Source organism: Trachurus japonicus, chromosome 22 (genome assembly GCF_045865225.1).
Source record: "Trachurus japonicus isolate A0001 chromosome 22, Traja_1.0".
Classification (NCBI taxonomy): Eukaryota; Metazoa; Chordata; class Actinopteri; order Carangiformes; family Carangidae; genus Trachurus; species Trachurus japonicus.
Genome location: NC_140928.1, coordinates 4,442,765 through 4,457,283, shown reverse-complemented (window position 1 = coordinate 4,457,283; position 14,519 = coordinate 4,442,765). Strand labels below are relative to the sequence as shown.

Genomic DNA, 14,519 nt, shown 5'->3' with positions numbered 1-14,519 from the left:
GTTAGTGATGCTATCTACATAATGGATGTGTGTGAATGCATATACACCTGCCTGTACATGTGCATCCCTGTATACAAGATCTTGACCCTTGATCAACACTGATTTTCATTCAAGTGTAGTACAGTTGTTAACAGATAAAGTACTAAATAACTTGGAGAGAAGAGTATAGTGTCAGTCAGCTGAAAGTGCTGAAACAGTTACAGTTACCTCTCACTTGATGCCATATGCCTTGGCATAAAGCACAGACAACAAGGACGTCATGGTGGTCAGGTGGCTGTATTCAGGGCAGGCTTCACTTATGTAGGACCAGTACTTGCCAACTACGTCCATACAGAAGACTGGAGGACTTGAGAACATGGGATATGCGAAGATCTCTCCCCTGTAGGATTGCATACAGCATTAATAGCAGTAATTGTTGTACTGATGGTGAAAATATATTAACAGTCACACATAAAGTAGTAAGTAAAATTGCAATTAAACTCTTAATGTCTTCTTTCAAAAAACAAACAAACAAAACAAAACCAAAAGAGCCCAATAGATAGATTCATTCAACTGCTGGGTTTTTGTTAGTCTGTGAAAGTGAGACTTAATCAATTATTCAAGTGTAGTACGGTTGTGAATAGATGAAGTGCAAAATGACTTGTAGAGAAGTATAGTGTGTCAGCTTAAACAGTGAAACATGTTGGTTGCATAGATTTAGGAGAATATAGTTGAGGACTATCAACAAGAATAAGAATGTTATTATACGGTACTTGCCTGTACATATTTAGAGCACAAAGAATAATGCCATGATGGCATAACTCTTATATGATACACACCTGCTCATCAAGGCTGGAGCTACTCCCCTAGTCCTCCTCGTTGTCCTCGCCTTTGCTGCATTCAGCTGAGACCGACCACAGATGCCCTTTCCTGGTGCATACAAAGACAAAAAGTTTCTAATGTTATTTTAAAAATAAACTTTCAAGTAGTACAAGAAGTTCAATGAGAATCTATGTGGAAAATACACAAAAGCACTTACTGTACATGCTTGGCCCTCATTTGGAAGTCATCATCATTGCAGAGAAGCATCCGTCAAAGTAGCCCCCTTCCTCAGAGCTGGAGAAAATAAAAAATAAAAACCGTACATTGGTCACACCATGTCCATTTATGTCCATCTCAGTTGAATGAACCCAAACATGTTGCAAAAATGTTGCATTTTGTCATTATTGTGTGTCTCCTGCGCCCACTCCCCATTTAACTAACTAACGCAAGCCAAAATAGTTTTGGCTCACTGAAAGATGACGGCAAAAATGGACGCATCTGTCCTTTTGGTTGTTTAACACGGCTGAAAATCATCATCTATTAATGGAGTTTCCGCTCCTGCCCGCTCCCGTTGATTTTTATTCCCGTCCCGTCCCAATCACAGGATTAATAAAACTTTGACTCCCATCCCGCGGGAATCACGTGACCCGTGGGAATTTCCAACAAGTGTCATCCTCTATTCTGCGCACAGCTTGTCCACCTTGAAAGAGCTTATCACCCACTCCATAAAACTCTGGTAAAACGGTGTTCAAACACACTTTGCCAGTCTGTTGACAGAATAATTGAAAATACACTTATATGTAGAATTAAAAGGTGGTAATTGTAAATATTGCATAAGCCAGCCCACCCTGGCATACTCCATTTTCTGCCAGCATCCATATGAAGTTTAGGCCAGAGTTCTCAGGTGGTGTTATGTTGCGTGTGTTGGAAATATGATTGGTAAGAGCAGTGGTGTTGAGGTGTGCAGGCCTACGACTACAACTACTACAGACTTCAGAAAGCTTCTTGGACTGGTACATCCGCATAGAAATCCTAACATGATGTTTTTCTACCAAAATAAGAATAATGATGCACAAATTATCATGATCACATACCAAATCCTGGCTCTTGTTCATCAAGCATCTCCACACCGGTCTCCTCAAGGACACAGAGATGATCATCACGTTTTCTCCATCGTGGCAGGTCTGACCATACCTAAAAAAACACACAATATAATCAAAGTAATGCAGTTAACCACACAGAATTCCTGCACAAATGCATCATAATATCTGATCCCCATGCATGGAATAAGATATTTAAATTACCTTTGTGTCAGGCTCTTCGTTTTACTGAGCATCTCATCGAACTCAGCTTCAGCTGTAGCCATTGTATTATCTGTTACCTGTAAAACAGTGAGAAAAGTACAGTGAGGGCTGGCATGTAGCATTAATGTTAGCCTAGCTAACGTTAGCCTAATCATTAAAATCTACATCAAACAGTGCAGCTAGTAAAGTCAGCCAGTTTAACAACTTTGATCAACCACATCTGTCAAACTTTGTTTGTGGTTGACGACACTGGCTGGTTTTTGGAGGTAAAATAGCTTTAACTGTTAATTATTTAATCACAATTTTCCATGTTGTTTGTTTACGTTACCTGAACGGGGGCTGCCTGTCGGTGAGACGATGACGGACTTGCCGGAAGCTACGTCAGTCACAATGAAATCAGCTGATCGTTCACTGTAACCATAGCAACGATGGAAATCTGAGCAATCTTCGTAATAACTAACAAACGAAATACACATTAACTGAATAAATATAACGTTAATGATTAAAATAATGCACCAAACGTTGGCCTACCACAATAATGAAAAAAAAATTACATTCATAAAATAGCGTTTAAAACAACCACGACAGCAACTACAAGCTGAAAAAATCTTCGTCAAAACGAAAAAAGTATAAGCCCATAGGTCGTCTGCCTTGAATGGTTACAAAGTTATAGCTAAAAAAAACGTTTTTTTTCTCTTCTGAATATCCATTTCATTCGCACTTCCGGGGACCTCCAGCACCAGCAGCATGACGTCTTCAGAGCTGATAATGCGTGTGTCCATCACGAAAAGGATCCTCATTGACTTTCTGTGAGCCCTGTTTGCGTGGTGCCCACACGCAATTCTTACACAATGCGTGCCAGGAGCACGCAATGCGTTATTAAGAAGTCGTGCTCATTTCACGCATTTCTGTGAGATCAGGTTGCTGAAAACACAGCAGACAGGAAGTAGAGTCAGTCATGGCTCCCCTCCCTCCTCTACTGACTTGACTGAAGTTTACTGAGACTCTGAGTCCAGGTTTTAGTCAAACTCACCTTCAGTGTGTGGAGTGTCAGCAGGTTGAAGCAGCAGTGTTGTAGCTGGACTCACTCACAGGAAGTTGTTGGTTTGGTCCGAAGCTGAATCTGAATCTGATCGTCTCTTCTTCAGTCTGCGTCTCTGGGACTGACAGAGTCCAAATACAGTTCTTCCTGGTTTATCTCAGGTGAGTCATGTGAGGGGGCGGAGCTTTGAAAAGTGACTGAATGTTGAACAGGTTAGTCCAGATTCATGTAGAGGAGCAGTTCTACGCACGTGCCTCGTTTTAAAAACTGTATTTTCTTGTGTTTTTTAACAAATACATAAAATACTGTTGTGCATAGGGATGTTAAAAAAAAATTTTTTAAAAACCTTACCGTACACATTTCCTTGTCATACCATGTTGTGTGTGTGGGAGTTACAGTAAGACACATAAACTCATGTAGATTTATAACACAAACTCTGACAGCTTTGAAACTTGACATAATTGTGGTCAGAAAGCTGCTTTACCTGTTAGAAAAACTTGCGTATGAATATCTTAATTCTTTGTGTGGAAGGGAACAACTGTTTAAGTGCAGTACTTGTACCTGTGCAGAGTACTTGTACACAGTGTGGTGTCAGTACTTCATCTCAACACTTCCTCCACCTCTGATGCTAAATATAAACAGAATGGGATGTTGTGTAGATGCAGGAGACGTTAAAGACGAAGCTGAATATGAATCCAAGTCAAGACAACATTTTATTATGTTGATGAAAAACAGGAACAAATGTACATTCAGCTTTTGTGATGAAGTGACACGTTAATACATTTTAGATCATTTCATTTGAACAGATACAAACTTTTTACATATGTAATTAAACAAGAATCACTTTTCAACTTTTCATGTTTGACATTTTTTCATCTGAAGAATATGATAAGAGTGAAAATATTTCACACATGAAAAGTAGTAAAAAGGCAAAAGTGTAATAATAAGACAGCAGGAGGACAGGTGAAGTTTAACAGGTTCAATTCACTGACTTTTCCCTTTAAGAAATAAACAACATTATAAATATGATCATCCTCGTCATCTCTAACTGCTCTGCTCCACTGTCACTGACACCTTCACTGGCAACAGCTTCACTGGGAGGTTTCTACCAATGTTAATGTATGGAAACATCTTCTGAGTGAAAGTGTGTGTGAAGGTGTGTATTTGTGTGTTAGTATCAGGATCAGAGAACGACAGTTTTCCTTTGTTCAAGTCCAGATTCACTCTGATCCTCTGGTGCTTCTTCTGCACTGGGAGAACAATGACTGGAGCTGATGGTGAAAATGCTCCGTATTCACCTTCATTAAATCCTATTCCCCATATTCCAGACAGTATCTTGTCTCCCTTCCTCTGCTCAGACTCTGGTAACACACCCAGTCCCCACCATGTACTGTCTCCAACCTCGACATCCCAGCTGTGAGTCCTTGAGTTAAAACCCCCAGAGCCCAAGACAGAGGGGAAATAATCAATCCTCTCTGGATTGTCAGGAAGCTGCTGTTTGACTCCTCGTCGTCTCACACTGGTCAGATCTTCAGACAGGATGATATCTGGATGAGCAGTGTTTGGGTCCAGAACCACAGGACTGTAGGAGACCATGTCCTTCATCTTGTTCCAGATGTTGAAGGTCAGGTTGCCCAGGTGTTTGGCCTGGTCTATCAGAGCTCCTGAGTCCAGCTGTGGATCCTCCAGCAGGGGGCGCTGCTGGACTCTTTCCACTGCAGCCTTGTAGTTGAGCAGGAATGAGACGTCTTCAGCTCTCAGCTCGTCCTCTGTGGCTCTGACTGTGTGTGAAAGAGCTGCTATCTCTCTGCTCAGAGCCTCCATCTTCTCCTTCATCCTCTGACTCTTCAGCTCCTCTTCCTCCCTCAGTGCAGCCATCCTGGCCTCCTCTTCCTCTTCTAGAAACTGGTGAAGCTTCTTAAACTGATCCTTAATCTGCCTCTCTGTGTGTCGGGCCTGGACCTTGATGTGTTCTGCTGTTTGATCAAACTCCACTTGAACTTCTTCAAAACCCTTTAACTTCTTCTTTAAGGGCTCCAGAGTTTCCTCAAGTTCTTTCTTGAGTTGTGAAGCAGCTTCATTGATGGGTCTGATTCTGTGGTTGGTGTGTGTTACTGAATGGAGACAGACGAGACACACTGGCTGCTGATGGTCCAGACAGAAGAGTTTGAGTTTCTCAGAGTGCAGACTGCAGAGAGCCTCTGAAGATCTCTGCTCTCTCTGCTGTAAGAAGCTCTCACACAGGTTCTTCAACACCAGACTAACAGGTGGATGTTCTCTTGAAGATCTTCTCTTACAAACTGGATGCAGTGGATCTTGTTTCTCCTTCCACCAGCTCTTCAGACAGTCTTTACAGAAGCTGTGGCTGCAGGTGCGGCAGAACTGTAATCCACGAAGAGCATCCGGACGTAGCTCTGCTGCTGCTCCAGGTGTGACAGCGCTGAGTGGAGGGCTACGGCGATGGCATCTTCAGTGGATCTGTTGGTCTGATATGCAAACTGGTAGGGATCGAAGCCTGAGGGGAGATGATCCTTGACGTGCTGGAGGACCAGTCTCTCCAAGCACTTCGTGATTACCGGTGTGAGGGCCACAGGGCGGTAATCATTCAGGCTGGTGGTGGGAGACTTCTTCGGTACCGGGATGATAGTGGCGGATTTCAAACAGGACGGGATGACTGCCTGGGCCAGGGAGAGGTTAAAGATTATGGTGAAGATGTGTGTGAGCTGGAGGGCACACGCTTTGACTCCGTCTGGGCCAGCAGCCTTCTTGGGGTTCACTGCCAGGAGCACCCGTCTGACCTCGTGCTCGCTGACAGTGAGTGTGGGGGTGCGGAGACTGGAACTGGAGGGAGGATATAGGGAGGGGGAGGGGGAGGGGGGGCAGGCGGCAGGGCAGGGGCTGATGAGTGTTGCTGTGATGTCTCAAAGCGGGCAAAGAAGCAGCAACTCCTCTGCTAGCGTCGCACCCAGGTCTCCTGTTAGGGCAGCCTCTGTAGTTCGTGATGTCATGAATGTCCTGCCACACCGCCTGTGAGTTGTTGCTGGACAGGTGGGACTCTATCTTCCTCTTATGGTCCGCTTTGGCTTTTTTAATGCTTCTCTTCAGATCCGCTCTAGCAGTTCTGTATAAGGCTTCGTCTCCGGCATTGCGGGCTTTGAGGAGTGTACGGACCTGACTGGTCACTTGATGTAGTCCAGTACCGTACTAGTGAAGGTTTCCAGCTCGTGATGTTCAAATAGGTCCCAGTCAGTCACTGTGAAGCAGTCCTGCAGCCTGGAGAGTGCATTCTCAGGCCAGGTTGTGATGGTCTTTGTGGTTACAATCCACGGGGAGCCCGGTGTTCTTGTTATCTCCTCTGGGATGTTGTGCGAGTGCTGGTAAACACTCGTAATGGGTGTCTGGTGCTGAGCCCCGATTTCCAGGAGGTTCTGTCCAGTGTAGAGGATGTTCGCAGAGCCGAGTGTGCAAAAACAAATTAGAGAAAAGTACCGTAACATCAAAAGAGAGCAATGAGAGGAAGAGCCGTGAGCCGCTGCACAAATGCGCGCCGCCATCTTGCATCATTATCTGCGGCGAAACCACATTCATTTCATCAATATTTTGTTATTATATTCTGGTGCTATTCCCCTCCGAGCCCTTGGTGGCATGTTATCAACATCCTGCGCCTGTAGGTTGACCTACTAACCCGACCTGGATGATGTCATCTCCGCTAACTTGCTATCGCTAATGCTACGGTTCGATTCTGCGTGTTTCTGACTTGTCAGAACAAAATGAGCAGCTCGACGAAGTTCAGCTTCCACAGGCTTCCTCTCCTCAACCTGGACTCACTAAAGCTCCGGCTAGTTGAGATAAAAATGGACCTGAATGCTGAAGCGGAATGATTATTATCAGAATGAGCCGGGCAGCGGTCGGAGATGACATAATCCAGATCAGAGGTTAGTAGGCAACCTACAGACGCCGGATGTTGATAACATGCCACCACGGGCTCGGAGGGGAATAGCACTGGTTTATCAAAACAAAATATTGGCAAAATGAACGAGTTTTGCGGCAGATAATGTGTTTTTTAGAGACTGCATTGCGTGCCGCGTGTTCTCGCATTATACGGATATACGCGCCGCTCCACTGGGGCTAATTTCGTCAAAATGACTCCAAATGACACCAAAGTTGTCTGGGTGAGTAAGTGATCGAATTTTATGCTAGAAATAAGGTCCAGGTCGTAAAAAACGGAAATTATCCTTTAAGATAAGTATGAGCATCCTCTTTATCTCTAACTGCTCTGCTCCACAGCTTGTTTTCTTGTCTGTAACAACATCTATTGCACGTCTGTCCGTCCTGGGTGAGGGATCCCTCCTCTGTTGCTCACCCTGAGGTTTCTCAGATTTTTCCCTGTTAAAAGGGTTTCCATGGAGTTTTTCCTCAGTCGATGTGAGGGTCTAAGGACAGAGGATGTTGTTACGATGCCATGTAAAGCCCTTTGAGACAAACTGTTTGTAAAAACGGGCTATACAAATAAAATTGCCTTGCCTTGCCTTGCCTCCACTGTCACTGAAACCTTCACTGGCAACAACTTCAATGGGAGGTCATCAATAGTGTCAATGTATGGAAACATCTTCTGAGTGAAAGTGTGTGTGAAGGTGTGTATGTGTGTGTTAGTATCAGGATCAGAGAATGACAGTTTTCCTCTGTTCAAGTCCAGATTCACTCTGATCCTCTGGTGCTTCTTCTGGTCTGGGAGAACAGTGAATGGACCTGATGGTGAACATGCTCCGTATTTACCTTCGCAGAAGCATATTCCCCATAATCCAGACACTATCTCATCTCCCTTCCTCTGCACAGACTCTGTTAACACACCGAGTCCCCAGTACGTACTGTCTCCAACCTCGACATCCCAGCTGTGAGTCCCTAAGTTAAAACCCTCAGAGCCCAGGACAGAGCAGGAATAATCACTCCTCTCTGGATTGTCAGGAAGCTGCTGTTTGTCTCCTAGTCTCACACTGGTCAGATCTTCAGACAGGATGAGATATGGATGAGCAGTGTTTGGGTCCAGAACCACAGGACTGTAGGAGACCATGTCCTTCATCTTGTTCCAGATGTTGAAGGTCAGGTTGCCCAGGTGTTTGGCCTGGTCTATCAGAGCTCCTGAGTCCAGCTGTGGATCCTCCAGCAGGGGGCGCTGCTGGACTCTTTCCACTGCAGCCTTGTAGTTGAGCAGGAATGAGACGTCTTCAGCTCTCAGCTCGTCCTCTGTGGCTCTGACTGTGTGTGAAAGAGCTGCTATCTCTCTGCTCAGAGCCTCCATCTTCTCCTTCATCCTCTGACTCTTCTGCTCCTCTTCCTCCCTCAGTGCAGCCATCCTGGCCTCCTCTTCCTCTTCTAGAAACTGGTGAAGCTTCTTAAACTGCTCCTTAATCTGCCTCTCTGTGTGTCGGGCCTGGACCTTAATGTGTTCTGCTGTTTGATCAAACTTCTCCTGAACTTCTTCAAAACCCTTTAACTTCTTCTTTAAGGGCTCCAGAGTTTCCTCAAGTTCCTTCTTGAGTTTAGAAGCAGCTTCATTGATGGGTCTGATTCTGTGGTTGGTGTGTGTTTCTGAATGGAGACAGATGTGACACACTGGCTGCTGATGGTCCAGACAGAAGAGTTTGAGTTTCTCAGCGTGCAGACTGCAGAGAGCCTCTGAAGATCTCTGATCTCTCTGCTGTAAGAAGCTCTCACACAGGTTCTTCAATGCCAGACTAAAAGGTGGAAGACCCTTTGAAGATCTTCTCTTACAAACTGGACACAGTTGATCTTGTTTCTCCTTCCACCAGCTCTTCAGACAGTCTTTACAGAAGCTGTGGCTGCAGGACAGAACAACAGGATCTCTGAAGACCTCCGTACAGACCGGACAGCAAAGATCCTCCTCCAATCTGGAAGCCATTGAGTCTGTGAGTGAAGCTGAAAACACAGCAGACAGGAAGTAGAGTCAGTCATGGCTCCCCTCCCTCCTCTACTGACTTGACTGAAGTTTACTGTGACTCTGAGTCCAGGTTTTAGTCAAACTCACCTTCAGTGTGTGGAGTGTCAGCAGGTTGAAGCAGCAGTGTTGTAGCTGGACTCACTCACAGGAAGTTGTTAGTTTGGTCTGAAGCTGAATCTGATCGTCTCTTCTTCAGTCTGCGTCTCAGGGACTGACAGAGTCCAATGCACTGTTTACTGTTTTTTTCAGGTGAGTCATGTGAGGGGGCGGAGATTTGAAAAATGACTGAATGTTGAACAGGTTAGTCCAGATTAATGTAGAGGAGCAGTTCTAGGCATGTGCCTTGTTTTAAAAAGGGTCTTTTCACGTGTTTTTTGATAAATAAATAAATAACTGTTGTGCATGGGGATGTAAAATAAAAAAAGAAAGGTAATATACCGTACACATTTCCTTGTCATACCATGTTGTGTGTGGGAGTTAAGACATATAAACTCATGTAGATTAATAATACAAACTCTGACAGCTTTGAAACTTGACATAATTGTGGTCAGAAAGCTGCTTTACCTGTTAGAAAAACTTGGGTGTGAATATCTTGATTCTTTGTGTGGAAGGGAGCAACTGTTTAAGTGCAGTACTTGTACCTGTGTGCCGAGTACTTGTACACAGTGTGGTGTCAGTACTTCATCTCAACACTTCCTCCACCTCTGCTGCTAATTATAAAGAGAATGGGATGTTGTGTAGATGCAGGAGACGTTAAAGACGAAGCTGAATATGAATCCAAGTCAAGACAACATTTTATTATGTTGATGAAAAACAGGAACGAATGTACATTCATCTTTTGTGATGAACTGACATGTTAAAGCAGAAGTAAGCGATCCGGTCGTTTTGGCTAATGCTGCGTTCCAGGCAGGCTTTTGAAACCGTAAATTACAGCTTCAAGTCACAACTTACGACTTTGTAGCGTTCCAGGCAACCCACTCGTGTTTTTTCCGACCTGTTTTACCGGTGAAAGTCACTATAACGGCCACTCGTAACTTCCGACCCGTGAAGTCGCACCAGATCGAACTGGTACAACTTAACAGGTCGGAAAAACACGAGTTACGGGCTGCCTTGAACGCACCATAACAGTCCTCGTCGCTACGTCACCACATTCACAGCGTCCCTTGGCTGCACACACAGCCCTGCATGCCGTTCTCTCTCCTCATTGGATAAAACTTGTAGGATACGAGAAAAGTTTTCTCCTCGGCTCAGAGCAGAGCAGAGTGACTGACAGACCCGTGTTTCAGACCAAACACTCTATGTAAGTGATTGCTGTCGGAAGATATAACTATTTAAAGCAGAAGTAAGTGATATATTTGTGTTAATATAAGTCTTAAATAGTTAAAGCTGCTTTACCTGTTAGAAAAACTTGGGTGTGAATATCTTGATTCTTTGTGTGGAAGGGAGCAACTGTTTAATAAGATAATAAGATAATGTGTTTTTTAGAGACTGCATTGCGTGCCGCGTGTTCTCGCATTATACGGATATACGCGCCGCTCCACTGGGGCTAATTTCGTCAAAATGACTCCAAATGACACCAAAGTTGTCTGGGTGAGTAAGTGATCGAATTTTATGCTAGAAATAAGGTCCAGGTCGTAAAAAACGGAAATTATCCTTTAAGATAAGTATGAGCATCCTCTTTATCTCTAACTGCTCTGCTCCACAGCTTGTTTTCTTGTCTGTAACAACATCTATTGCACGTCTGTCCGTCCTGGGTGAGGGATCCCTCCTCTGTTGCTCACCCTGAGGTTTCTCAGATTTTTCCCTGTTAAAAGGGTTTCCATGGAGTTTTTCCTCAGTCGATGTGAGGGTCTAAGGACAGAGGATGTTGTTACGATGCCATGTAAAGCCCTTTGAGACAAACTGTTTGTAAAAACGGGCTATACAAATAAAATTGCCTTGCCTTGCCTTGCCTCCACTGTCACTGAAACCTTCACTGGCAACAACTTCAATGGGAGGTCATCAATAGTGTCAATGTATGGAAACATCTTCTGAGTGAAAGTGTGTGTGAAGGTGTGTATGTGTGTGTTAGTATCAGGATCAGAGAATGACAGTTTTCCTCTGTTCAAGTCCAGATTCACTCTGATCCTCTGGTGCTTCTTCTGGTCTGGGAGAACAGTGAATGGACCTGATGGTGAACATGCTCCGTATTTACCTTCGCAGAAGCATATTCCCCATAATCCAGACACTATCTCATCTCCCTTCCTCTGCACAGACTCTGTTAACACACCGAGTCCCCAGTACGTACTGTCTCCAACCTCGACATCCCAGCTGTGAGTCCCTAAGTTAAAACCCTCAGAGCCCAGGACAGAGCAGGAATAATCACTCCTCTCTGGATTGTCAGGAAGCTGCTGTTTGTCTCCTAGTCTCACACTGGTCAGATCTTCAGACAGGATGAGATATGGATGAGCAGTGTTTGGGTCCAGAACCACAGGACTGTAGGAGACCATGTCCTTCATCTTGTTCCAGATGTTGAAGGTCAGGTTGCCCAGGTGTTTGGCCTGGTCTATCAGAGCTCCTGAGTCCAGCTGTGGATCCTCCAGCAGGGGGCGCTGCTGGACTCTTTCCACTGCAGCCTTGTAGTTGAGCAGGAATGAGACGTCTTCAGCTCTCAGCTCGTCCTCTGTGGCTCTGACTGTGTGTGAAAGAGCTGCTATCTCTCTGCTCAGAGCCTCCATCTTCTCCTTCATCCTCTGACTCTTCTGCTCCTCTTCCTCCCTCAGTGCAGCCATCCTGGCCTCCTCTTCCTCTTCTAGAAACTGGTGAAGCTTCTTAAACTGCTCCTTAATCTGCCTCTCTGTGTGTCGGGCCTGGACCTTAATGTGTTCTGCTGTTTGATCAAACTTCTCCTGAACTTCTTCAAAACCCTTTAACTTCTTCTTTAAGGGCTCCAGAGTTTCCTCAAGTTCCTTCTTGAGTTTAGAAGCAGCTTCATTGATGGGTCTGATTCTGTGGTTGGTGTGTGTTTCTGAATGGAGACAGATGTGACACACTGGCTGCTGATGGTCCAGACAGAAGAGTTTGAGTTTCTCAGCGTGCAGACTGCAGAGAGCCTCTGAAGATCTCTGATCTCTCTGCTGTAAGAAGCTCTCACACAGGTTCTTCAATGCCAGACTAAAAGGTGGAAGACCCTTTGAAGATCTTCTCTTACAAACTGGACACAGTTGATCTTGTTTCTCCTTCCACCAGCTCTTCAGACAGTCTTTACAGAAGCTGTGGCTGCAGGACAGAACAACAGGATCTCTGAAGACCTCCGTACAGACCGGACAGCAAAGATCCTCCTCCAATCTGGAAGCCATTGAGTCTGTGAGTGAAGCTGAAAACACAGCAGACAGGAAGTAGAGTCAGTCATGGCTCCCCTCCCTCCTCTACTGACTTGACTGAAGTTTACTGTGACTCTGAGTCCAGGTTTTAGTCAAACTCACCTTCAGTGTGTGGAGTGTCAGCAGGTTGAAGCAGCAGTGTTGTAGCTGGACTCACTCACAGGAAGTTGTTAGTTTGGTCTGAAGCTGAATCTGATCGTCTCTTCTTCAGTCTGCGTCTCAGGGACTGACAGAGTCCAATGCACTGTTTACTGTTTTTTTCAGGTGAGTCATGTGAGGGGGCGGAGATTTGAAAAATGACTGAATGTTGAACAGGTTAGTCCAGATTAATGTAGAGGAGCAGTTCTAGGCATGTGCCTTGTTTTAAAAAGGGTCTTTTCACGTGTTTTTTGATAAATAAATAAATAACTGTTGTGCATGGGGATGTAAAATAAAAAAAGAAAGGTAATATACCGTACACATTTCCTTGTCATACCATGTTGTGTGTGGGAGTTAAGACATATAAACTCATGTAGATTAATAATACAAACTCTGACAGCTTTGAAACTTGACATAATTGTGGTCAGAAAGCTGCTTTACCTGTTAGAAAAACTTGGGTGTGAATATCTTGATTCTTTGTGTGGAAGGGAGCAACTGTTTAAGTGCAGTACTTGTACCTGTGTGCCGAGTACTTGTACACAGTGTGGTGTCAGTACTTCATCTCAACACTTCCTCCACCTCTGCTGCTAATTATAAAGAGAATGGGATGTTGTGTAGATGCAGGAGACGTTAAAGACGAAGCTGAATATGAATCCAAGTCAAGACAACATTTTATTATGTTGATGAAAAACAGGAACGAATGTACATTCATCTTTTGTGATGAACTGACATGTTAAAGCAGAAGTAAGCGATCCGGTCGTTTTGGCTAATGCTGCGTTCCAGGCAGGCTTTTGAAACCGTAAATTACAGCTTCAAGTCACAACTTACGACTTTGTAGCGTTCCAGGCAACCCACTCGTGTTTTTCCGACCTGTTTTACCGGTGAAAGTCACTATAACGGCCACTCGTAACTTCCGACCCGTGAAGTCGCACCAGATCGAACTGGTACAACTTAACAGGTCGGAAAAACACGAGTTACGGGCTGCCTTGAACGCACCATAACAGTCCTCGTCGCTACGTCACCACATTCACAGCGTCCCTTGGCTGCACACACAGCCCTGCATGCCGTTCTCTCTCCTCATTGGATAAAACTTGTAGGATACGAGAAAAGTTTTCTCCTCGGCTCAGAGCAGAGCAGAGTGACTGACAGACCCGTGTTTCAGACCAAACACTCTATGTAAGTGATTGCTGTCGGAAGATATAACTATTTAAAGCAGAAGTAAGTGATATATTTGTGTTAATATAAGTCTTAAATAGTTAAAGCTGCTTTACCTGTTAGAAAAACTTGGGTGTGAATATCTTGATTCTTTGTGTGGAAGGGAGCAACTGTTTAATAAGATAATAAGATAATGTGTTTTTTAGAGACTGCATTGCGTGCCGCGTGTTCTCGCATTATACGGATATACGCGCCGCTCCACTGGGGCTAATTTCGTCAAAATGACTCCAAATGACACCAAAGTTGTCTGGGTGAGTAAGTGATCGAATTTTATGCTAGAAATAAGGTCCAGGTCGTAAAAAACGGAAATTATCCTTTAAGATAAGTATGAGCATCCTCTTTATCTCTAACTGCTCTGCTCCACAGCTTGTTTTCTTGTCTGTAACAACATCTATTGCACGTCTGTCCGTCCTGGGTGAGGGATCCCTCCTCTGTTGCTCACCCTGAGGTTTCTCAGATTTTTCCCTGTTAAAAGGGTTTCCATGGAGTTTTTCCTCAGTCGATGTGCAGACCGGACAGCAGAGATCCTCCTCTAGTCTGGAAGCCATTGAGTCTGTGAGTGAAGCTGAAAACACAGAAGTAGAGTCGGTCATGGCTCCCCTCCCTCCTCTACTGACTTGACTGAAGTTTACTGTGACTCTGAGTCCAGGTTTTAGTCAAACTCACCTTCAGTGTGTGGAGTGTCAGCAGGTTGAAGC

At 44.6% G+C, this 14,519-nt stretch overlaps 2 protein-coding genes across 2 annotated transcripts; both read right to left on the bottom strand.

The window, feature by feature from the left end:
* Positions 1–1,439: 1,439 nt before the first annotated feature.
* On the bottom strand, positions 1,440–9,305 carry LOC146963264 (E3 ubiquitin-protein ligase TRIM39-like). The gene is made up of 7 exons (XM_085767998.1): positions 9,194–9,305; positions 7,667–9,084; positions 6,331–6,575; positions 5,502–5,988; positions 2,106–2,182; positions 1,896–1,995; positions 1,440–1,568 (listed from the first exon to the last, which is right to left on the bottom strand). The coding sequence occupies exons 2-7, from the start codon at positions 9,065–9,067 to the stop codon at positions 1,440–1,442; spliced, it is 2,439 nt and encodes an 812-aa protein (XP_085624124.1). The 5' UTR covers positions 9,068–9,084; positions 9,194–9,305.
* A 1,720-nt stretch (positions 9,306–11,025) lies between these two features.
* On the bottom strand, positions 11,026–12,682 carry LOC146963263 (E3 ubiquitin-protein ligase TRIM39-like). Its single transcript, XM_085767997.1, has 2 exons — positions 12,571–12,682; positions 11,026–12,461 (listed from the first exon to the last, which is right to left on the bottom strand). The coding sequence occupies exon 2, from the start codon at positions 12,442–12,444 to the stop codon at positions 11,026–11,028; it is 1,419 nt and encodes a 472-aa protein (XP_085624123.1). The 5' UTR covers positions 12,445–12,461; positions 12,571–12,682.
* Positions 12,683–14,519: the final 1,837 nt, after the last annotated feature.